Source organism: Amphiura filiformis, chromosome 14, assembly GCF_039555335.1.
Source record: "Amphiura filiformis chromosome 14, Afil_fr2py, whole genome shotgun sequence".
Lineage (NCBI taxonomy): Eukaryota > Metazoa > Echinodermata > Ophiuroidea > Amphilepidida > Amphiuridae > Amphiura > Amphiura filiformis.
The window spans coordinates 16,845,734-16,872,540 of NC_092641.1; the positions used below are offsets into that span (position 1 = coordinate 16,845,734).

At 36.8% G+C, this 26,807-nt stretch overlaps 1 protein-coding gene across 2 annotated transcripts; it reads right to left on the reverse strand.

Moving 5' to 3' along the window:
* Positions 1 to 11,160: 11,160 nt before the first annotated feature.
* LOC140169779 (uncharacterized) lies at positions 11,161 to 25,401 on the reverse strand. Of its 2 annotated transcripts, XR_011861399.1 has the most exons (6): positions 24,311 to 25,401; positions 20,174 to 20,953; positions 14,939 to 15,070; positions 14,216 to 14,294; positions 12,134 to 12,812; positions 11,163 to 11,730 (listed from the first exon to the last, which is right to left on the reverse strand). XR_011861399.1 is itself a non-coding variant. In XM_072193084.1 (5 exons), the coding sequence occupies exons 1-5, from the start codon at positions 24,507 to 24,509 to the stop codon at positions 12,284 to 12,286; spliced, it is 1,719 nt and encodes a 572-aa protein (XP_072049185.1). In that variant the 5' UTR covers positions 24,510 to 25,401; the 3' UTR covers positions 11,161 to 12,283. The 2 variants fall into 2 exon arrangements, 1 of the variants encoding a protein (XP_072049185.1); XM_072193084.1 differs by having other exon boundaries at positions 11,161 to 12,812.
* Positions 25,402 to 26,807: the final 1,406 nt, after the last annotated feature.

The following is a 26,807-nucleotide window of genomic DNA, read 5'->3' on the forward strand; positions in this document are numbered from 1 at the left end:
ATTAAATACACTCATTAGCGGGGACCGGTATTTTGCTGTGGATATATTTTACTGCATTTTATAAGTAAAGATTTTGAAATCAAAAGTTAAAATTGTGATATATTCAACTGTTTGAGAAATGAATTATATAAAGGAACCCGTGTAAGATCCAGGTGCTGTATCTATAATACAATGTACATTATCGACTTTCTTTATCTGCGTCAATAATATATAGAATATCGATTTCAATCGAATTGAATACATCGCTCCATTTTGAGTTTGTAGTTCACCACTGAGCGAGCGATCAAGCGATCGATTGCTAGCCAATCAGATAGAACTCCTCTTCTTTCGTTCGGTGAAATACCACTCGCCCGTCGCTCACCAACGGAGTATTAAGTTTATATTTATAAATTAGGGTGTCGACACTGTGCAGCGCAGCATGCCACTTGGTCACTTCAGGAGTGACATTTAATACATTTATACATTGTAAATAAGTGTTTTGGGTTACCAATGATTACCAAGGTTGGTGAAACGATACTGCAACATATCAGTCATTCATTTTTGGGTTAGACAGCGACTTAAAACAAGAGAGAAATACTCTGCCTCTTTTAACATCACCATTATTTGCGGTTAGAAAATGACCACAATTCTTACTTTTTCACCCACTGAGCTGTTAGTTTTATACCTAATCATGAGCCTCATTTTTAACATGCATGATCATAACAAAGACGCTGTTCACTAGCGCTCTGACTGTACGTAGTATATAGCGTGCCAGTTAGTTTATTGATATGATTTTACTAAACGGAACCATCGGTAAAGTTCACATGACTTCCTCGTAATCCGTCTATGAACTTGATATGCATTACCTTTGCGTTATGTTTTGTAACCTACCGTTTGGATGATTTCCATTGTCGTGGATCCTATTGATGTATATACTTATTGATGTATATAATATTCTCTTGCGAAAATCATCGCAGTCCTGCTTCCTGAAGATATTGTGTGAAAGGTGGAAATAGCACCAATTGTGGAGAAAGCAGTGCAAGGAGTTAAGTTTGGAGAAAGCAGCACAAGAAGTTAAGTTTGGAGAAAGCAGCGCAAGGATTTAGGCGCTTGAAGAACGGCGCAAGGAGATAAGAGTTTGGAGAAAGCAACGCCATTTTTGTGTGAGGATTTTATTCGCAAGGATATTTATCAATGCAAGTGTACAAAGGACTTCGATGATTTTCGCAAGAGAATAAGTATATACATCAGCCGTCCAGAACATTGCAAGAACTCTTTATGATCACCAAGAAGAAGAATGCTGGCTAAGTACTAAATAGTTAAAGAGTGATTATATTTGACTATTGTGTATGTGCATTTGTTGTCATATATTGTACCAATCATTACTTGCTGTCAATTAAAGATTTAGATTTTGTTAGCTTAATCTAACAGTGTATTTGTGTTGTGCATTCGTGTGAGTTCGGGTAAAAGGTGATTTTGACCTTGAGTCAAGTACGACTCGTAACAAAATTGGGGGCTCGTCCGGGAAATACACTGTAAAACAGTTGACATTAATTTACTGAGTCTTGAAAGTGAAAGTACAGTATAGCAGAGTACAAAGCAGAAGAGTTTCTTGAAACTATAAATTGGGAGAAGTTTGATGAGTTGAAGAAGCCTGATTTGTTAGCATTTGCCAAACATTATGACTTGAAAGTAAAGCAAGCTACAAGAAAGCAAATAATCAAAAATGCCTTGATTGATGTTTTGGTCGGGGAAGATATTTTTGATGAATCCTATTTGGAAGAGAAATTTGAAGTAGAAACTGAAATTGGTGGGGACTCGGCATTTCAATTGAAAGAGTTGGAAATTAGAAATGAAGAAAATGTAAATGGACCAAAAGAAAATGGAAATGGACCAAAGAAAATAGAAATGGACCAAAAAGAAAAACTGGAAATTATCAAGTTAGAGAATGAAAAACAAGAAAAGATAGCTCTTGAACAACAAAAACTAGACATGGAAAACAAGAAATTAGAAATGGAAAATAAAGCAAGCCACGAAAAGATGGTGCTTGAACAACAAAGATTGGCTACAGAAGAAAAGGAAAAGGTAGCAAAATTGGAACTTGAAAAACAAAAGTTAGAAATGGAAGAAAAGCAAAAACTAGCTAAAATCGAAATGGAAGCACATTTGAAAGAAAAGGAAATTGTGTTTGAACAAGAGAAGTTAGCAAAACTAGGTGACAAATACTCATCAAGTTTCTCCTCAAAGTCAAAGTCAGGCTTTGATGTTACAAAGTATGTAAAGCTTGTGCCTAAATTCAAAGAAAAAGACGTTGACGAGTACTTTCAACATTTTGAAAAGGTAGCTACAAATTTGAAATGGCCTAAAGAGCTTTTACAAAGTAGTTTTGTGGGGAAGGCCAGGGAGACTTACTCAGCTCTACCAAAAGAGAAGTGTAATAATTATGAAGAAGTCAAACAGGCAGTCCTTAAGGCCTATGAACTGGTGCCTGAAGCATACAGACTAAAGTTCAGAGATTCAAGAAAGCAAGCAGATCAAACTCATGTATAATATGCTAGAGTAAAAGAACAAATGTTTGACAGGTGGCTTAGTTCAAAAGAAGTCAAAGATGATTTCGGCCAACTTAGGCAATAATTGGTTCATATAGAAGAGTTCAAGAAATGAGTCCATGCTGACATTACATACTGCAGTTACTGTCCGTTTTCCTATACACAATACACAGTGCTCTTACCATTGACGCGTAACCTTAATAGTGTATGATAGAAGTATGGGTAATTGCCTAGTTAACGTCGCTGTGTGAAAAATAACCGGCCAATATTAAAAGTACTCTTCTGAAATTCTAGAAAATATAGTTTTGTAACATGTCCTAAATTTTTAGCTAATTTAGGTGTTTGGAAATATTTGCACTTTGGCGTTTTAGGAAGGATATGTAAACGACAGATAACACCAAAAAAATATGAAGAAATTATTTCCAAACCGTGTTACGGCCCACAGCCATTATGTTTCTCATTTTCAAGAATGTGGTTAACAATATGCACGGTATTGTCTCATTTCGTGAACAAAGGCCACACAGTAATTGTTACCTTTCGTTTGCTTTATAATCGTTCACCCAACTGAAACTATAATACCAGCTCATTGCTCATCACACATGTAAAACAGACACATGTGTGTGTTGAGCTGTTTTCAATGAGTGTTATCTTGGTTTAATAGCTTTAATGGGGTTTAAGTCCTGCAAAGGTCGTGGTGAATTCTACTGTAGACATGACTGCATCATGAAAACCCATTTGGATGAAAGCGCTAGCAAAATTAAGACGCTTAGTGAGGCGGCGACGATGGCTGACGATTATGGCTTGACGCACAAGTTTAATTCAAGTAAATTTAGTTACTCAAACAGGTTCAGCCATAATCAACCTAGAGCAATCAGGGTGGCACACATGAATGGAAACCTCAGTCTAATTCACAGCATAGTGCTGGTGGTAGAGGGACCTCAGGAAGTTCAGGTAACAAATCAAAATTTGGGACTGAATTTAGAACCAAAGTAACTTGAACCTATTGTAAGAAATCAGGACATACAATATCCCAGTGCTATATCTTAAGAGACAAACAAGACTCACAAAAACAACAGCCATCTACTAATAATAATGTAGGATGTGCAGTGTCATTTGGGTCAAAGAAACAAGTCAGTGAAATCAAGAAACAAGAATTCCCACAAAAGGGAGGTGACACAGACCAGGTGTGTGAGGAATTTGAACATTTGTGTTAGAGGGAGTAGTATCACTAGGTGATAATGGTAGTCCAAAGCCCATAAAGATTGTGCGAGACACATGTTGTACACGTTCTGTGATTCTGGAAGGAACTTTGCCCTTTAATGAGGATAGTTCAGCAGGTAATGCTTTGATCCAGGGTATTGGGATGGAAATACTTAATGTACCTCTCCATAAAATTAACTTGACATCTGACTTGGTTTCTGGTCCTGTTACCATTAGGAGTTAGACACGAATAGCCAGTCAAAGGAGTGTCCATGTTGCTAGGAAATGATTTGGCAGGGGGAAGGTTTTTCCTGACCCAATAGTCACAGATAAGCCCTGTTTACAGGATGATAATAGTGAGGAAGAGGAGATATTTCCTGCATGTGCAGTTACACGGGCAATGAGTAAGAGGGCCTCATTAGAAACAATTGAGGACAACCAAATTGATGACTTAGGCTACAATATGGAAGACACATTTGTGTCAAAGTTGAATGAGAAAGAAGACAAACTTCCTTCTCCTAGGGATAAAAATACCCCTAAAAATGACACAGCCTCTGAGCATGAACAAATTGGGGAAACCATAAAAGACCCATTAAGTCATGACAAGCTAATTCTGGAGCAACAAAATGACCCAGAACTCAAAGAGATCAATCAAAGGACATTGACCCTAGAAGAAGCAGAACAAAATTCTGTCTATTTTTACAAACAAGACGATGTGCTAATGAGAAAATGGCGCCCGCCTGATGCACCTGCCGATGAAGAGTGGAAGGTAGTACACCAAATTGTGGTACCAAAAGTATACCACACTGAAGTTATTAACATAGCACATGATAGTCCCATGGCAGGGCATTTGGGTGTTAATAAAACTCATGAAAGAATTCTGAGACATTTCTGGTGGCCTACTCTCAGAAAAGATGTTTCTGAATATTGCAAAACATGTCACATATGCCAAGTAGTAGGGAAGCTAAATCAGAAAATACCTCCTGCTCCATTGAAGCAAATTCCAGCCTTTGATGAACCATTTAGTAGGGTTATTATTGATTGTGTAGGCCCCCTACCAAAGACTAAGTCAGGTAATCAATACCTTCTGACACTTATGTGCGCGTCAACACGCTTTTCTGAAGCCATACCCTTGAGAAATATTAAAGCAGTGACAATAGTGAAAGCTTTAACCAAGTTCTTCACATTTGTGGGGCTCCCCAAGTCCATACAGTCAGACCATGTATCAATTAGGTATAGAGCAGTATACCTCAAGCATGTCAAGTGCTTACCATCCAGAATCACAAGGTGCACTAGAAAGGTTCCACCAAACTTTGAAAAACATGATCAGGACATACTGTTTGGAATTTCAGAGGGACTGGGATGAGGGAGTACACTTGTTGTTGTTTGCTGCTAGGGAAGCTGTTCAGGAAACTTTGGGATTTAGTCCTTTTGAGTTAGTGTTTGGACACACAGTGCGCGGGCCCTTAAAGTTGTTGAAAGAAAAGTGGCTCAATGAGAAATCAGATATCAATTTATTGGATTATCTCCAATTTTAAGCATAGGCTTAACAGAGTAACTGATATCGCCAAAGAAAACAAGCCAAAATGAAACAATGGTATGATAAACATGCCAAAGAGAGAGTGTTCAAACCAGGTGACAAAGTTCTAATATCATGAATATTGTTGCCAATTCCAGGACACCCATTACAAGCCAGATATCATGGCCCATGTGAAGTAGAGTCAAAAGTGGGTGAAGTAGATTATCAAGACTCCTGGTAGACGCAAGAGCAGGCAGTTATGCCACATAAATATGCTCAAAGAGTATGTTGAAAGAAGTGACAGTGGCATTTCAAAACCTGTGTGTACAGTAAAACATGCTGATAATGTAGACAAACATGCCGATGTAGACAAAATCGCCAATGTAGACAAGAGTAAAGATGACAATTCTGATGTCAGATTTGACCAGGATAAAGAGCTGGAGCACAAAGAGTATAATGTAAAATTGAACAATTCTGATGTGCTCACTAATTTGGACTCAAAGTTAGGTCATCTTTCTCAAGATCAGCAAAGTCAAATTGCAAATTTGATTCACAAATTTGACAATATATTTCCTGATACGCCAAGTAGAACAAATGCTGCATTTCATGATGTAGATGTTGGTGATACAAAACCAAGCAAGCAGCATCCTTACAGAGTCAATCCATTGAAAATGGAACATCTCAAAAATGAGATCAATTATATGCTAGACAATGATATCATAGAACCAAGTAGTAGTGAATGGAGTTCACCGTGTATACTTGTTCCCAAGCCTGATTCATACCGATTGGTCGCAGACATGAGAGCTGCAAATGTTCATTCAAAGACAGACTCGTACCCAATTCCAAGAATTGATGATTGCATTGACAAAGTCGGAAATGCAAAATTTGTTAGCAAATTTGATCATTTGAAAGGGTACTGGCAGGTTCCACTCACAGACCGTGCCAAATAGATTTCTGCCTTTTGTACACCATTTGGTCTTTACCAATACAAAGTTATGCCATTTGGGTTGAAAAACGCACCCGCAACCTTTCAGAGAATGGTAAATCAAATTGTGGCAGACATAGAGGGATGTGAAGCATATGTAGATGATTTGGTTGTTTACAGTCAAACTTGCGAACAACACATGGAACAACTCAATTGTTTAAGAAGCTGTCTGAGGTACAATTGACAGTCAATCTAGTAAAAAGTGAGTTTTGCCATGCCACATTCACATACTTGGGATATGTTGTAGGTCAAGGTCAGGTGAAACCTATCAAAGCCAAAGTTGAAGCAATTGAGCAATACCCCACACCTGTAAACAAGAAGGCACTCATGAGATTTCTAGGAATGGTTGGCTATTATAGAAAGTTCTGTCCAAACTTTTCAGAGATAGCAAGTCCTTTGACTGATTTGTTGAAGAAAGATGCAAAATTCATTTGGTCAGAACAGTGTGAAAACAGTGTGAAAAGTCAAATCAATACTCATGAGTTCACCAGTACTTACTGCACCTGATTTTCAGAAGCAGTTCAAGTTGACTGTTGATGCCAGTGACATAGGCTGTGGAGATGTTGTGATGCAAGAGGGTGAAGATCAAATTGACCACCCTATTATGTTACTTTTCAAGGAAGTTCAACAAGCACCAGAGAAATTACTCCACAATTGAGAAGGAGTGTCTAGCATTGCTATTAGCACTGCTACATTTTGATGTGTATTTAGGTACCACCGTATACCCTGTGCTTGTTTTCACAGATCACAATCCCCTCACCTTCATCAACAGGATGAAGAACAAAACCAAAGACTGGTGAGGTGGAGTTTGACCTTGCAAGAGTACAATCTGGACATCAAACATGTTAAGGGAAAAGACAATGTAATGGCTGATGCCTTGTCCAGAATTGCATAAAACTGACAAACAAAAATTACTTTAAAAAGGAACTTGTGTGATAAGTAGTCACTGTGTATGTTGAGTTAATCACTCAAAGTTAATATATTGTTGAAGTTGATGTAAAAGAAGAAAACATTTAAGAAAGGTTTCCATACATTCAAACTTTCTTCTTTTAAGGGGAGGTGTGATGTGCCCTGAGTAATTTAATTTGATTATCTTTGTTTACAATTATAATCTATTTCATGAGACATTTTAGGGATTCCCCTCTCAGCAAATTGAATGGATAGCTGGTAATTCCCCTTTTCAGTGTGTTGCACAATTGGAAAGTCCCCTAGCTAATATGCTTACAGTCCAATTCCTTCAAAGAAAGGAAATTGCAAACCAGGAATATATTTTGTAGTTAATGTACTACTGCCTGCCAGTGTTGTCGGAGAAGATCTAGAATACGTCAAAGAACGTACTTCTTCCAAGAAAGGAATATATATTCTTCTGTCGACTTGCTGAAGTCTGGTTATTTGATTCAACGCAACTGTCAATATAAGTGGGGACAACTGCATCGCAGTACTGCTTCCTGAAGATATTGTGTGAAAGGTGGAAATAGCACCAATTTTGGAGAAAGCAGTGCAAGGAGTTAAGTTTGGAGAAAGCAGCGCAAGGAGTTAAGTTTGGAGAAAACAGCGCAAGGATTTAGGCGTTTGGAGAACGGCGCAAGGAGATAAGAGTTTGGAGAAAGCAACGCCATTTTTGTGTGAGGATTTTATTCGCAAGGATATTTATCAATGCAAGTGTACAAAGGACTTCGATGATTTTCGCAAGAGAATAAGTATATACATCAGCCGTCCAGAACATTGCAAGAACTCTTTATGATCACCAAGAAGAAGAATGCTGGCTAAGTACTAAATAGTTAAAAAGAGTGATTATATTTGACTATTGTGTATGTGCATTTATTGTCATATATTGTAATCATTACTTGCTGTCAATTAAAGATTTTGTTAGCTTAATCAAACAGTGTATTTGTGTTGTGCATTCGTTTGAATTCGGGTTAAAGGTGACTTTGGCCTTGAGTCAAGTACGACTCGTAACAAAATCTACATTTAACCACGACCCGAACAAATATAATATTATTGTAAGCAGTATGTCCGGGAGTATGTCGTTAGTTGCCTTTTACAGCCATAGGGAATTGTTAAATATTATTCATTCTATCACTTTTATATCCAAAGACTGATTTATGTGACGAAATAGTTATAATAATAAAACAGAGATGATACAGGCCGGTGGATAAAGTGTTCTGACAATAGTTTGTCTCAGCATGTTAATTATAATTAATATTCGCACTTCGATGGAGTGTTTGACTTATATATGTTGGTTTATTTTATATTGTCATCTTTGGAAACATATGGAATCAAAACCTTTTTACTTATTCACTAAATCAAACTTTAAATCTTTTTCACGTATATAATATGCGACATCGTGCTACAAATTCTGTGACACCGTGATTATTTACTTCATGAACCCCCAACAAATTTATCGGAAACGATTTTAGTTGGTCATGACTCAACATTCGATTTCAGCCAGTCCGTCGCTGCCAATGCGTGTGTCACACTTGAACGGACTGGGTCAACAACGTACATCGCCGTATACTAAAATATTTTATCCGGTGGCAAAATCACCAGTCCGGCAGAAGATTCGGTGGAATTCGGGGTCCGATTTCCCTATGCGTTTCCCTATGCGATGTGCGTTTTGGTCGGTATTAACCCTGCAGGCGTCTTATGTCCGATCGTGCAACTTCCGACAAATGACCGGCGAATCCGTGCCATGTGGCACCAGCAGGGACGTCGATCCTATAGAAGGGGAGTGTTTGAGAGGTTTGGAAAATGAAAGCCCAATTGAAGCCATTTGTGGACCATTTTAGCACTATTATCAGGTACAATTTTAGTTTGAAAAAGCTGAACATTGGTGAAATGAAGGCCTAATTGAAGCCATTGAAAAGTTTTCACTATCATTGTACAAATGGTTGTTTTAAACATTAACTGTCGGATGTCCAAAGCAGAAGCAAAAAGGACGACTTGTTTGTTTATCCATACGCATGGGTGGGGTGTCAGTAGTTTTTTGCAAAATGAAGGCCAATTGAAGCCATTTGGGGGACGGTTTATACACTATTATTGCGTTAAACTTTGAAAGTTTGATGTTCTCCCGTCAGTAGCTATTATTATTATTTTGTAAAATTTTAGTTTTAAAATGTGTGAAAATGAATACCCAACTGAAGCCATTTTAGTTGGAAAAAATTGGAAAATCGTTCAAATTTAATGTACAATTGAAAATTTTGGTGCATTATTTTTACACTATTATTGCTTTAAACAAAAACAAAAGGGCCCTAACTCAATTTGCAAAATTCGAAATGTTACACTGGTCACTGACACTTTAATATAAGACTTTAGACCGTAATACTAGGTCTAAGTCCGTTTTAAATACTGGCTTTGGTGACAAAATGTCACTGGCTCTGCATATTGTGATGTGCCCTGAGTAATTTAATTTGATTATCTTTGTTTACAATTAAAATCTATTTTATGAGACATTTGAGGGATTCCCCTTTCTTGCATCAACTTGATCAAAAACAAATTGAATCATTTCTAAATTTGGAATATTTGGAAACCCCTGAGGTTGTAAAATGAAAGTGATGTAATGGGATTTCCCCTCAGGAAGTGATGTAATGAGAAAGGTTTTTGTTATAATTAAGGCTTGGGAATTTCCAAGTTCTCATTATGTGTATTAATACTTGGGATTTCCCAGGGCCTGATATATAAGAAAAGTTTATCGTGTTGATCTGGGCTAGCTAGCTAATATGCTTACAGTCCAATTCCTTCAAAGAAAGGAAATTGCAAACCAGAAATATTTTATGTAGTCAAAGTACTACTATTTACCAGTGCTGTCGGAGAAGATCTAGAATACGTCAAAGAACGTTATTCTTCCAAGAAAGGAATATATATTCTTCTGCCGATTTGCTGAAGTCTGGTTAAAGGAGCAACACAACTGTCAATATAAGTGGGGACAACTGCATCGCAGTCCTGCTTCCTGAAGATATTGGGTGAAAGGTGGAAATAGCACCAAGTTTGGAGAAAGCAGCGCTAGGAGTTGAGTTTGGAGCACGCAGCGCAAGGAGTTAAGTTTGGAGGAGAAAGCAACGCAAGGAGAAAGCAACGCCATTTTTGTGTGAGGATTTCATACGCAAGGATATTCATAAACTCAAGTGTTCACTGGACTTCGCTGATTTTCGCAGGACAAGTGAATAAGGATATATTACATCAGTCGTCCAGAACATTGCAAGAACTTAATGATCGCCAAGAAGAAGAATGCTGGCTAAGTACAAAATAGATAAAGAGTGATTATATTTGATTATTGTGTATGTGCATTTGTTGTCATATATTGTACCAATAATAACGTGCTTTCAATTAAAGACTTAGATTTTGTTAGCTTAACCAAACAGTGTATTTGTGTTGTGCATTTGTGTGAATTTGGGTAAAAGGTGATTTTGGCCTTGAGTCAAGTATGAGTCGTAACAATATCGACAGGCCGGCAGTAATTTTCACAGGCTTTTGGGGCAATTATACACCTTTAAGCACTGCCTAAAATAATCATAGCCCTATTCGTAGGCTTCGGCCTACTATTGACCAGGGCCTACTCAATTACGTGCAATGTATCCTTTTCTCTTCTCCCTTTTCTCTTCTTTTTTTCTCCCCTTCTCTTCTCATTCTCTTCTTTCCCCTTTCTCCTTTTTTTTTTTCTGGGGGCATTTGATATTACGTCCCCCACCCTTCAGAAAATACTACACATCCCATGATCGACGCCCATGTTCACCAGTAATACATCCGGCGCCAGCACCAGCGAAACCCCCCGAAGTAAGGAAATATACGGTATAGACGAAAACTTGCCGACGGACTTAACAAATATCACCTAACAGCTAACACGAAACGCATTATTTGGCGGATGAAAGCGGGACATTAAAAGAACATAAAACGGACATTGACGAACAACGGATTCACTAAAATTTCCCAAATGGCTTCTTTTATGCCTCTCCTATGCCATTATTCCTCCTGATCAGCGCCTTATGTTGGAGAAACCAAACAGGCGTTAAAAACCCGTATTGGTCAACATAGGAGACCAAGTACCAACGAAGCGCAAAACTCAGCTGTTTACCTCCATTTGAAGGACACTCGACACTCAATTAAGAACGAGGAAGTTGTTATTCTTGATCAGGAGGAACAATGGCATAGGAGAGGCATAAAAGAGCCACAAGAGTTACATGATACATGAAATATTTATTTCAATACACTGCCGAAAAGTGCCGACGCGACTAATTTCATCCCATAAATACTCCGTACATTGATATCATAGAAAATTTCACAATATCTTGAAAATATGACAAATATTTCATGAACCAACGACAAATTCATCGGGAACGAAGGCCTGACGTATGATCACAATGAACCTGTGGCGTCAATTACGAATCAGTTACGATAGATATGTTTGTGACACGAATTAATCCAAACCAGACCAAAGGTGGCAATTGTGAAATCAAATAAAACTTCACAATTAAGTATATATGTTAGGTATGTATAGTACGCTTAAGGGTAGACGAGGTATTGTTGCTCGAAGCAACCTAAATATCGACTTTCATTATCAAGATCAATATATTATTGAACATTAACACCTTGATGTTTTGCAAAAGTTCATTCTACAAATCGTATACTTTGCAAACTTGCTTAATTTATTGTTGTTAATTAGTTATGTACGTTTTACAAAAGTGTTGTTGTTTCAGCCCTCTTTACAACGTAACTCAAGAACCGCAGCACCTATAAAAGTATATCGGTAATATTTTAATTCTTCTACACGCTCGCTATGAATTGAGCAATGCAGTTTTTGCTAAAGCTCACTACCACTCGTAAGATGCTGTGAACTACCAAATCACAACAGTTTAAAATAATTTTAATTATTTTATTATTTTATATTAAGGTTATTAAAATAACCTTAATATAAAAATGTGTTCTTTCTACGAACTCAAATTTCAAAATTTTAAAATTGCCTCATTTGGACTGATTGGATCAATTGTATTTTCCTCAGTAAATAAAGATCTGAAGAGAAAACCAAAACATCTATTATTCTTTTGTATCACAGGTCTAGCGTTTTTTCATTTTTTCCAAGTTTTCGACCCTACTTTGATTTTCATATATTTGGAGATTTGAATCAGTTTCATCGTTACGATTAGAAGGACTGGAATCCATTGGTTTCTCCGCGGAATTTGCATGTGTAAGCTGGGTGTAAATGTGAGGGGTTTCGTACTCTTTGGATTGTTCGTCTAGTTTCAAATCTGTGTACATCTGTGATTCAGAGTCAGTTTTGTCAGACGAATTTTGATATATCGAACCTGAATTCTGATTTTCAACGCCCTGTACTTTACTCTGGTCAGAACCTGACTGGTTAGACTTTTCGCGACCTTGTACTTCTGCGTACGCGTATGCATATTCTTCAGTATTGCTCGGTGTACTGCGGTCATGCTCTCCTGCGTTTGTTGCATTGACATTTTGTTGTCCTTGTAAAGTTTTGATTACGTACGTTTCAGTTCCAGGATTGGGTTTTGTTTTGTCTGTCCGTGGCGACACAGCAATGTCTGTTTCTGCATGGGCAGTGGTAGATTTGTTTTTCCACCTAAGATGAAAAAACAAATAAGTATAATCAGCGACAATGATATTACAGTCTTACATAATTTTGCGTTTACGGAAGACAAGAGACACTCTCTCCCAAACAACAACAAGATTAGTTACCCACCGTATTATCGACACATAGGTCCAGTCTAAAGAAACCTTTGTTTATGTATATATTTTTATGGGCATATCATTTTTGATGGCACATTATCACGAGAGATAATATCACTTAATTGAACTTGAATACCATACACGCACATAGAACTAAGAAGGTGATTCTGATTTCAATCAACAATGAATACTGATTACTGAATCGGTAGCTGTAAAAGACAGAAACCAGAAATGACAGAACGACAGAAAAGACAGAAACGTTTGAAGTTATGAATTAGAGAGTAGTTATTGATTAATGAATGCAAATGAGTGAGAATGAGTCGAAATGAATCAGTTTGACCATACACTCTATGTGGTCAAGTCTGGACTGTGCCTCAGAGCATATTTTAAATGGTCTATGTTCTAAGCCAGAAAGCCTTGACCAGCTGCAGGACCTGCTGATACACAGCAGGTGCGTTTTGCATACCTGCATATTTTTAGAGTTTCTTAGTGGCGCAGTGAGTATATAAAGCTACTTTATTTGAAGTGCATGTGATGTTGGCGAGAACTTAACTTTGTGGTGGTGGAGTACATAGAGAGGGGTGGATGCTGATCCCCACAAATCATCACAATTAGATTTTATTAGCTTTTACTATTTATATGGCACAACTAATTGTGATAAAGCAGGAGACACAATTGAAGAATCTATATATCAATTCAAAAAATAAGCAAAGTTTACAAGTTACCCACAATTAGATGAAAACAATTTAATAAAAAAGTCTAGGCCGGCTGAAAAGCTGCCCCTTTTCCCCTGACGCCCCCACCCTCCCCCATTGGCCATGCCACTGTTGATCTGAGTGCATGAAAATAATCCGTGCACGGACATGGCAGGTAAGGAGGCATTCATAAAGCTGAAAATAAGGGTGGCACTGTTAAGGTGCCTGTAGCTCAAACATTTGTTTAATTACAGACTGAAACTAAATTTTGTCACATTCACCAAGTTTGATGGCAATCCAACAATCTATACTCGGATGACCTTGACCATTATCGGCACCCGATGGTGGTCGCATCCACCAAGTTTGATGGCAATCCAGCAAACTATCAATTAATGGGAACATGCACCTTTAAACATTAACTCCCAACATTTTAACTCCCACAGCTTCCTGACAACTCTTTAATTCATAACTCCAAACTTTTCTGTCTTTTCTGTCATTTCTGTCATTTCTGTTTTCTGTCTTTTACAGCTACCGATTACCGAATACTGGTTACTGCTTTTTAATGGTGAAAAAAGTATTGCTTTGAAAGCAAAAACGTTACCTTAAGAAACACACAAGGACTGTCAATAGTAGAATAATTACAAAAATACCAGCCACTGTCCCTCCTACAACTGCTACTCCTGTAATTAGAGAGTAAGTGGGAATGAGTTTTAAAAAAACACGTATGGGAACATGTACAGGGGTGTGACCCGATCGACAGTCTCGTCCCTCCTTTTTTTGAATCAAAACTGTGATATTTTTGATATTAGAAGAAAGCTCATGTTTTTCTAATTACTCCAGTAAAAACGTCCGAAAATGTTATCACCACGGGGTATTTTTAAAGATATTTGATTACTTGCTTGTTTGTATGTATGTATGTAGGTTTGTTTGTTTGTATTTAATAATCAACTGATCGGTTCCGTGTCGAATTCCAAACTTTGTGAAAACCCGCTACCTGGCTATTTGGAATATAAAATTATATCAAACAAACACCAAATTATAAATCCATGTGATAAGTAATGTTTTTTCTTAAAATATATAATATACATATACAAATGTTAGATTTGTGAAACTCGGAAGACCGTGTAAGTAAAAGTTCGATTTCTTGACAAACGATCTAATGACAGGATATCTCTTTTTAAATAAATCTCCATCGAATGTCATTGGATAGTTCAGGTAATGTATGTTTTATGGTGTAATTAAACCAGTACTTTTTCCTAATATTTTGTTCTTTTTCAATTTTCACGGACATTACGGTGTACTATATCATGACTGCGAAACTGACCGCTGTTGGGTGCCGAATTTCCCCCCTGGGAAGTAGAAACTGTTGTAGTCGGTTGCAATGTCGAAAGAGTTGAAGATGTACCTATCAAGCCAGATGTTGATGTCATCTCAGGTGCCAATGTCGTGGGTATGTCTGTAAATTCACATTAAAACAAAGTGATAAACATTGATAGGAGGAACTATAACAAGGACGAATTATGTGAATATGAGGTCAGGCAACTTTGAATTATAGGGCGACTGGAATTACGTCACAATTCACGATGATGTATGATCTATGGTCTAGCTAATAAGGAGGGTTAGAGTTCATTTGGAAAACGTTAAAGGTTTAGTAGATTAAGTCACCCAGGCATGATATTCACACGTTGTAATTCCGGTTGTTCAATCATTAATTTGTTAAAATGTTCCCGATTCCCAATTACTAAATATAAGTAAATTACTTAAAATAGGACGGTGAAAGTGTTTTCTTTGTGGCTCGCCCACACTGACCCATTTTCCCACCAATTAAGTGCCCTTAAGGGATCTGGAATGAGCGTTTTGAGCGTTTCGATAGTATTTTTGGTGGGACATGAGAGCACATTAGACATATCGAATTGCATTCTGAATACGAAGAATGTCTTTCTGATATCAAATAATTTTCATTTTTGAAATTCACGATATAATACAAATTTTATGACAAATTATTAAAATTTGATATTTTCACATTTTTGATATATAACAGTCCTCGAAGTAAATCTTATAAATCTAATGACATATTTTTAAAGTGTATGTAGGTGGTATGAAACGCCGACGATCAATTTAAAATTTTGACCTTTCATATTGAAGATATGGATTTTTTTTCCCAAAAAGACCTTTTTTTTTTTTGGTGTTTTGGGAAAAATCCATATCTTCAATACGAAAGGTCAAAATTTTCAATTGATCGTCGGCTTTTCATCCCACCTACATACACTTTAAGTATAAATCATCAGAATTGTTAAGTTTACTTCGAGTACTATTAAATATAAAAAATATCAATTTTTAATCATTTGCCATAAAACGTGTATTATATTGCGAATTTCAAAAAAAATCAAAATTATTTGATATCATAAGGACATTCTTCGTATTCAGAATGCAATTTGATATGTCTGATGTGCTCTAATATCCCACAATAAATACTGTCCAAACGTTCATACCCCACCCCTTAAGATCCATGATATATTCAAATTTCAAACAGCATTTTTATTATTCCATTACAAAATGCTACCAAATGACCTCTACGACAACTTCTTCTACTGATGACGACATCCATACACATGATACCAGACATTCTAAAGACTTTCACATCCAATTATTTAATACGGATTTGGTAGCAATACCATCAAAACACAGATGCTCTCCTCGGGAATTAAATTAACTCAGATTTCTTTTTATTATAATGTAAAAAACAGCAGTGTATTTAAAACTGCATGAAAATGCTACACTTCACAAATGTAAATCAAAATATTTTTTTATCATATTTGGCTATGAGCTCATCAATTATCGATGAGCTAATTTGCCTAAAATGTACATAATTAATTATTCAACTTGTTTTTCTAAAAGCTTTAAGTCCAACCTTGCCAAGGGTATGCCACTTATTGGTTTTTACCTAACCGATAACACTGCAACGCAGTATGTGAGATAGTAATATAGCATGCATGAAGTAAATCATTAGGATGTATAAAGAGAAAGTTAATGGTTTAACCCTTATGCAGAGGTAAAATCCTTGTGTGAGTAAGTGAAACTTCTAAAGCAGATGAAATTCCTAGATGACCACAGTTTGATAGGCCTATAACTAATGGTCATCTTCTATCCTGTTTTCCTACTAAAATTATTATAAACCCATTTCAATGTGGTTTGACCAAGGAAATTACATGTCAACATATTATTAATTAGTTATACTACCTTGGTCAAACCATCCCTTTCCAAGAACTCAGATCATCTCTAGGGACCCCACCCGCTCTGTTGGTGATCTATATCCTACTAGTCCTGAGATTGGTCTTATGTTAATATATCTAAGCCTACTTGGAGGCTGGTGATTGGTTAAGAATAGTTTGGTACAATCACACTAGGAAGCTTCCAATTGGACAATAGTTTAATACTATGTGATGTCTTTTGTATGTATATGGAAAGAATGATGTGATTTAATTTAGTTAGACTCGTGATACTGAAGAGATAAGTAATAGTCAAGCTCCGCTTCTAGATAGCGATATATCTTACTGTATTGCCACTATACAACTACTATAATAAACCAGTAGATGTAGAAATACAAAACGTGTGAAGTTTGGATGTGTTAAATGAGTAACTAACCACGCTACCCATGATGCAGTCATGTCTACAGTAGAATTCATCTCGACCTTTGCAGGACTTAACCCCATTAAAAGCTATTAAACCAAGATAACACTCATTGAAACAGCTCAACTGATTAAATCGGATCTTCTCTGGTTGTGCACAAGTGACTGTTTTCATGTGCGATATCGCAATAATGCTGGTATTCATAGCTTCAGTTGGGTAACCGATTATAAAGGAAACGAAAGGAAACAATGTTATGTGTGGCTTTGTTCACGAAATCAGACAATGTCGTGCTTTTTGTAAACCAGCATTCTTGAAAATGAGCAACATAATGATTTTTGACTTAACACGGTTTAGAAATAATTTCTTCATATTTTTGGTGTTATCTGTCGTTTACATATCCTTCCTAAAACACCAAAGTACGAGTATTTCCAAACATCTAAATTTGCTAAAATTTAGGACATGTTACAAAACTATATTGTCTAGAATTTTAGAAGAGTACTTTTAATATTGGCCGGTTATTTTTCACACAGCGACGTTAACTAGGCAATGTACTATTACCTATAACATTAACTAAAACACCAAAGTACGAATATTTCCAAACATCTAAATTAGCTAAAATTTAGGACATGTTAAAAACTATATTTTCTAGAACTTTAGAAGAGTACTTTTAATATTGGCCGGTTATTTTTCACACAGCGACGTTAACTAGTCATATCCCCATACTGTTAACGTAGGGCTATTTGTAAGGTCACGCGTCAATGGGAAAGAGCACTGTGTATTGTGTATAGGAAAACGGACAGTAACTGCAGTATGCCTACCAACCAACTTCCCAACACAGTAGTTACACAGCCGTGACATTAGTCACGGCTGTGTCTTTTTCTTACAGGTTCTTTACACAGCTGTCTTTTTGTAGGATCTTCTTCTTTTCTTACACAGCCGTGACGTTAGTCACGGCTGTGTCTTTTTTCTTACAGGATCTTCTTCTTCTTTCTTTCTTTCTTCTGTCGACCTTTACATTTGCTGTAGCACTGACATCCGTACACCAATTTTGACCTAACTTGGTCACAATCATCACTGACCATGCCCCTACATGTCACATGAAACTTGTGGGTCAAAGGTCACGTAGGGGTCACAGAGGTCAAAACGTGATTTCAACTCAAAATGCTACTTCTCCCACAAATTTCGCAGGACAGTAACGCCACTTGCACACATGTATTGTTATTACCCAGTGCCTATAAATCATACACAGAATTGAGGTCAAAGGTCATTAAGGGGTCACTTCCGGTATAAAACCAAATTCCTCAAAAAATTCTTATTAGCTAACAAAAACATAGGAGAGTGACGGTTTGTTCACATATGAATTGTGTCTATCCATTGTATAAGTGGTATTTTTTTTTGAGGTCAAAGGTCATTAAGGGGTCACTTCTGGTATAAAACGAAATAGCTTCAAAATGCTACTTCTCCCACAAATTACGTAGGACGGTGATGCAACTTGTGCACATGTATTGCTATTGCACAGTGTCTATGAATCATACACAGATTTGAGGTCAAAGGTCATTAAGCGGTCACTTCCGGTATAAAACCAAATTCGTACACAAATTTTTAGCTAAGAAAAACATAGGAGAGTGACGGTATGTGAACACATGAATTATGTTTACCTAATGTATATGTGGTATTTTTTGTTTGAGGTTAAAGGTCATTAAGGGGGGTTTTCGTAGATTTTGGGGTCAAAGGTCATTAAGGGGTTACAACACGGCTGTGTTCGTGGACTTAGACCACAGCTAAGTCTAGTTAATATTATGATGCCTCCACACCTCGGAGATGGCACTTTTGCGGGGGTAATAGAATAGGGTTTAAGGTCGCAATTGAATGTAGAGTAATTAATAATCACCCAGGTCGGAGCCTGGACGAAAAAAATCTATAATTTACAAAGATATGGAAACTTTAAAACTATTTTTCAAAGTTAAAAATTTGGTCAGGCAAGAATTTCCTTTTGGTTCTACTTGTCTGAAATGTTCAATCCTATGGCTTATTTCTAATACAAGAAATCGAGTATTTTGTGGAAAAGTTTTCACCGGGAGTTTTCAATGCATTATGCCACGCTTTATTGAATAGCGAGGTCAATGGTTTCGTTCTGCCTGTTTAGATATCAGTGAAGTTTAGATTTTGTGCATGTACAATAGATGTACAAAATCCAAATTTACAAAGTGGCAGGTGTAGTGTGCACGGAGTGCGTTATGCCATGGCTATGCCTAGAATTAAGAGGAAGTGAAAAACACATTTAAGGTAATAATGGATTTCCTACATGAACTTAATAAACCAATATCAGGCTTCCAGGTTATTGCCACTAAAAGTCATGAAAATCATAATATAACTCAATCTCTTTGAAATTTTAAGGATCTTATTCTTTCACAAAAATGATGAAATATTATTATTAGAAATAACGGCCAGGAATGTTTTCAATCATTTGTATAAAGCCGAAATTAGGTTAAATGAAAAGCTCCGTTTACAAGTGGAGCTCTATGGGGTAGTTTTATATGAATAATTCTACCTAGTGTATATTGGAATATACATGTATAGCTACAATTTGTACAAAGATTACAAAACGACAATGAATTAGGTTTGAAAGTACAATCATAAGTAGTATAGCCAAGGGTTATTTTGGGGAGGGTCACATGGAATTTTGGAGGATTTTAGTTAATTTCGGAGAATACGCTTTGGATCCAATATTTCCACACTTCATCAAAACATAATAATGCGTGATCGATCTAGGGCTAATATTGGCGATTTGGGGCGGGAATGTTATTGTAAGAGAATTGTGCAGGGTTTTTATAGGGGATATTTTTGGACCTTAGTGGATTGGAGGGTCTTCTTGGCTACTACAGCATTCGTCTAAATTGTGGCCTAACAGACAATTCATCTTACTGACCTGTGCTAACTTCTCCAGGTGATTGAACGGTAACAGATGAGATGGGAACTACTTTAATGCGTGGCAAATTGCATTCTGTATCGGTAAGGTCATCGAAATAGTCACTGATGACAGTACATGTGAAAATAGATCCATTATCAGAAAGAACTGGAGTTATATCGTAGTCAAGTTTTCGTATTCCTGCAGTATCTGGAGACATTGTACCTTCAACAATCTGGCCATTTTGACGCCATTGTAAGTTCACTGGTGGATTGGCTATTTCAGATTCGCAAGTTAGAGTTGATTGTACCCCTAATACGACAACGGTATCTGTTGGTGACTTGGAAGGATTCATACATTTTGGGTATAGAGTTGTGTCTGGTCTGTATCTAACTTCCAGAGTGGCAACACGGGATTCATATTCCAAGTTTCCATTGCAAATGCCATTAGAGTCTTTCGGACACACAGCACAGCGAAACTCGCCTCCATTATCCACACCTTGGGCTGAAGTTATGAACAGTTTAAAATTATATTGCCTCGGGGTATTCGGCGGGTCTTCAGGTACTATACCGAGAGTCAATAAATACCTTTCTGATGCACCATCTCCAATTAAATTGTCCAAGTCGTTTTTGCGTACAGTACCATCATCGGAAATAACTGTAGAACCGATTACCCATGACACAACGTGTGTAGTTCTGTCCAAATATTGAACACCGCAATTCATGAAAACGGCTGCCCCTTCATCATTCGTTTGATCCTCTGGTTCCTCTACAATTACAGGAACCTGCGCAGTTACTGTCACTAGAAAATAAGTCAAACACAGTGTTAACACTATAATTTTCAAAACAACCATTTTGGTACTTCAGAGTTGTATAAATTATTACATTATCATGTATCAGATACATTCTACGTACAACAATAACAAGAACAATACAAAGCTAGTCTCCACAGCAGCCAGTGGAGGGCGTCATTATTATACATTGTATACTGTCATTGCGATATTATTTGTTACACTAGAAGAAGTTTTGGATGAGAAAACGGACATTTCGATGAGAAATGGCCAAAATGGTGATAATTTAAATTTTCTCATTCTTTTGGATGAGAAAATAATAATGTTTATTTTGAGCTCAGCGGGGATTAGCAATTCTCGCCAGTTTTAATAAGACAATAATGATTGACACACACACCAGGAGGTTTCTCATCCAAAAGAATGAGAAAATTTAAATTCTCACCATTTTGGCCGTTTCTCATCAAAATGTCCGTTTTCTCATCCAAAACTTCCTCTTGTGTTATTAGGTGAAGCAGAGGTTTGGTACGGGAAATTATCGTGCGTGAAGTGTCATACTGTACTCGGGTAGCTAGAGGCACATCCTGTGCATCCCTCAGGACTAAATCAAACCAACTTTGTTAGGTTCCTGAGATGACCCCAAAACATAATCAGGATGTTCCAAAAAAATATAAACTGGCCCCAAAAAGTGGGTTTTTCCAAGATGACATCCAAAATGGCCCCCATATGCAGGTAATCACTATAAATGGCCATAATATGAATACTGTTTCCGACTCAAACTAACTTTTTAGCCCAGCATAAACTCAAGTTAATATAAAGGATAAAACGTCCCAAGAGTCAGTGTATTTTCTAAATAGCGCCCAAAATGGCCACCAAATGCAGGTAATCACTATAAATGACTGTATATGAATACTATTTTTGAATCAAACTAACCTTTTAAGCTTAATTAAAGAGCCCAACATTTGATTTTTTTTTTCAAACCCGATTTTTTTGCATATTTGTAATGTTTACACATATCCCAGAGGATGTTTAAAGACATTCCCACAACCCAATGGGGTTTCTGACCTTGTATGTCTGGCTTTTGTACACATGTGGTATAGTTGACCATGCTTTGCATTGGGATTGTGTGCAAATATCTGGTGTTTTCATCCTATTATTTAACATTCAAAACATCGAGACTTAGGAATAAAATTAATGCAGTGGGACAATATGAATGTTTCCTGTAAGAAAATCAAATATCAGTCCTAAGTCTCAACTATTAGCTCGTTGGCTGCAGTTTTAAAATTACCATTTTGTGTGTGTGGCAATGGGGACTTTGCCTTTAAAATTAGGTTATATTGATCAAATTTCCCAATCATAGTGCATTGTAGGAATGCCTTTAAGCCTCCTCTGCACATATCCCAACTAGCACCTAAATGAAATCGGTCAAATTTGTTGACTTTGTAGGTCAACAGAGCAAAGTTCAAATTAAAAAAATTATGATAATAATTTGTCCTCCCATAGAACTGCATGTTAAATGGCCAAAATAACCAGAGGGGTTTCTTTCACTTTACCTTGTTATGTCAGCTTAAAATAGATAGCAACCCTCCCCAGCAGTTATTATTAATTTTATTGAAACATTTTGAATAAAGAATGACAAAATTAAAATTTGACGGAAATCGTACATTAAGGCTTTAACAGAAAGTTAAGGACACTTATTAATACATAATGAGTGCAACATAATGTCATAATTTTTTATAGAAAATATTAACGACCTAGAAAGATCAGTCCACCAATGACACTACTATGACTATGAGTACATGTATATAGAATAAGTACCATCAGTTGCATCCTGAAAATCTTATTTGAATGTTAAAACATTACTAAAAATAAAGGGTTAACTGATTTCAATGTAATATAAAGGGTTTCTGGGGAAATGTTTGATCTCAGTACACTGTAGTCCAAAATAATTCAGCGTTACCTTAAAATTACATTAGCATAATAAACTAACAATATTCAAGCTTTATGTAACACCCATGTGTAAGAGAAACCAAGTTGTATTGCAAACAACAATAATTAATTTTGATTTTTAAAGAAAACGACTGCTGCAGAGTATTGTTGTTTCACTTGCATATCAAGTACTAACCGTACTAAACATAAAAAACCTCAATTCACAAAGAATCTTTATTGAATAGCGAGGTCAATGGCTTCGTTCTGCCTGTTTAGATACCCATCAGTGATTTTGTGTATTTTGTGCATGTACAATTCGCTACTTGCGCGGTTCCGCCATTATGCACTATGTGCGGGGAGAGCCTCGAGCTGGTAGCATACATGAATGGGAATTGAACTAGTCATAACGTTCTGTGTAAGGTTACATAATTCTTCCTTTCATGTATGCTGCCAGTTCGAGGCTCTCCCGCACATAGTGCATAATGGCGGAACCGTGCAAGTAGCGAATAGATGCAGAAAGTCCAAATTTACAAAGTGGCAGGTGTAGTGTGCACGGAGTGCGTTATGCCATGGCTATGCCTAGAATTAAGAGGAAGTGAAAAAACATTTTAAGGTAATAATGGATTTCCTACATGAACTTAATAAACCAATATCAGGCTTCCAGGTTATTGCCACTAAAAGTCATGAAAATCATAATATAACTCAATCTCTTTGAAATTTTAAGGATATTAAACTTTCAAATGATGAAATATTATTATTAGAAATAACGGTCAGGAAGGTTTTCAATCAATTGCAAGCCGAAATTAGGTTATATGTGATTTTGGATTTTGCCCCGGGGATTTTGCAGAAAACCCCATTGAAATTGAACAACCAGTTGCAAAGATATAAGCAATTAAAGAGTTTCCAAAACAAGAGGAAACAAAGGGAAATAGTTCCTTTGTTTAGATATATCTAAAAAACAATATTTCCGAGTTCCGACTGATTTTGCTTGATCGCATCACATATGAAAAGCTCCGTTTACAAGTGGAGCCATATAGGTAGTTTTATATGAATGATTCTACCTAGTGTATAATATAGCTACAATTTGTACAAAGATTACAAAACGACAAAGAATTAGGTTTGAAAGTATATTACAATCATACACCTATATAGGCAGTACAGAGTTATTTTGGTTAGGGTCACATGGAATTTGGGAGGATTTTGGTTAATTTCGGAGAATATGCTTTGGATCCAATATTCAACAATTGGGTTCATCAAAACATAATAATGCGTGATCGATCTAGGGCTAATATTGGCGATTTGGGGCGGGGAATATTATTGTTATAGAATTGTGCAGGGTTTTTACAGGGGATATGTTTGGACCTTGGTGGATTGGAGGGTCTTCTTGGCTACTGCAGCATTCGTCTAAATTGTGGCCTAATAGACAATTCAGCTTTACTGACCTGTGCTAACTTCCCCAGGTGGTTGAACGGTAACAGATGAGATGGGGACTACTTTAATGCGCGGCAAATTGCATTCTGTATCGGTAAGATCATCGAAATAGTCACTGATGACAGTACATGTGAAAATAGATCCATTATCAGAAAGAACTGGAGTTATATCGTAGTCAAGTTTTCGTATTCCTGCAGTATCTGGAGGCATTGTACCTTCAACAATCTGGCCATTTTGACGCCATTGTAAGTTCACTGGTGGATTGGCTATTTCAGACTCGCAAGTTAGAGTTGATTGTACCCCTAATACGACAACGGTATCTGTTGGTGAATTGGAAGGATTGATACATTTTGGTATAGAGTTGTGTCTGGTCTATATCTAACTTCCAGAGTGGCAACACGGGATTCATATTCCAAGTTTCCATTGCAAAGGCCATCAGAATCTTTCGGACACACAGCACAGCGAAACTCGCCTCCATTATCCACACCTTGGGCTGAAGTTATGAACAGTTCAAAATTATATTGCCTCGGGGTATTCGGCGGGTCTTCAGGTACGATACCGAGAGTCAATAAATACCTTTCTGATGCACCATCTCCAATTAAATTGTCCAAGTCGTTTTTGCGTACAGTACCATCATCGGAAATAACTGTTGAACCGATTACCCATGACACAACGTGTGTAGTTCTGTCCAAATATTGAACTCCGCATGTCATGAAAACGGCTACTTCTTCATCTCTCGTTTGATCTTCTGGTTGCTCAACAATTACAGGAACCTGTGCAGTTACTGTCACTAGAAAATAAGTCAAACACAGTGTTAACACTGTGATTTTCAAAATAACCATTTTGGTACTTTTGAGTTGTATAAAGTATTACAGTTATCAGGTATCAGATACATTCTACGTACAACAATAAGGCAGCACACCACTAAATCCTTCCGCATTTGGTGTAACCCTTGATAGTCCCGGTAAAAATAGGTCGGTAGTGCAAACAAGTGGGTGTTTCTTGGGAGCAAGATGAGTAGCCATGATTGTTTATTATAATTAAATTAAAAGATATGCAATTGATCAATGTTCAGAATATCACAAAATGGTGCATCTTGATCTGCTCAAAAAGTTTGGCTCCTGAAACTAATCCGCGTGCGGACATGGTAAAGAGACATTCGTGCAAGCTGAAAATAATGGTGGCGCTGTTCAGGTCCCCGTAGCTTAAAAGTTAGTCTCAACTTGTTTCAAAAAACCAATTTTAAAATAAATTTTAATCTTTATTTAAGACATTGGTGATTCCAAAATATGAAAAATGGTTTAACATGGGGTAGAAAAACAAACTTGTGTGCGCCCTTCGAAGACTCATTTTGATAGGCTATGGGCATGATTGATACCTGATTTTAAGTGCCAAAAAATTGGAATTTTTGCCTGAAACTGATCTATTTGCAAAGAAAAATTTCTGTTTTTTATTTCCGTCTACAAATACGCGATTTCATTCTTAAACCCACACGAAAAAAAAAAAAACCACAATTTACCCGGCGAATTGACAATTTAAGACCATGCTATAGAAATTGAGCTATTTTGGCCTTAACATGAAAGGAGTGGTCACTTTTGATTATCCCGGCGCAGAAGAAGTGAAAAATCTTTGAAATTATATTGATGCAAAATGTAATTATAAGAACAAACTCATATATTAACGTTTTTAAAATAATCACTGACCCTTTAATTGGGTCGCAATAGACTTTGAAAGTCTATGCTCACTTTTGTGAGCCTTGGAACTGGTAATTTTTGGCTATCAACCTTTACCTACTTCCTATGCCTACATTTGCTGGTTTTACCACCCCCTGCATATTGTCTAGTCTGTATTTTACTTGTTTCCCCACATCAAGTTGGTGTACCGTGTACGTTTTCTTTCCTGTTGTTCATATTCAAGGTATTCTCTCGTATTATTTATTGATCCTTGATGTGTTTTATGTCCTTGTCCGTTGGATTCACCATTACCCACTTTTTTTAAAAATAAAACGACGGTTCCTGCGGTTTATTCAAAATCTCGGATTTTGACAAAACTATAGCACCTAAAGTCTTGACTTTTGCAGAGTATCTTTGTTTTTACTAAAGTACATTACAATCGTGTAAAAACCAAAATTTACAAATTTGTTGAGGGCGTTCTCCTCAGCAAATGCTATAACATGGCTTTAACTGATTTCAATATAATATAAAGGGTTTCCGGGGAAAGGTTTGATCTCAGTACACTGTAGGCCAAAATAATTCAGCGTTACCTTAATATTACATTGGCATAAATATTCAAGCTTTATATTACACCCATGTGTAAGAGATCTTTAAAAACCAAGGTGTGTTGCAAACAACAATAATTAATTTTGATTTTGGATTTTTCTGCTGCAGAATATTGATGTTTCACTTGCATATCAACACTAACCGTACTAAACATTAAAAAAACCTCAATTCACAAAACAACTGCAATCGTGAGGAACCCACTTGATGCGATTGTGTCATCATACGAACA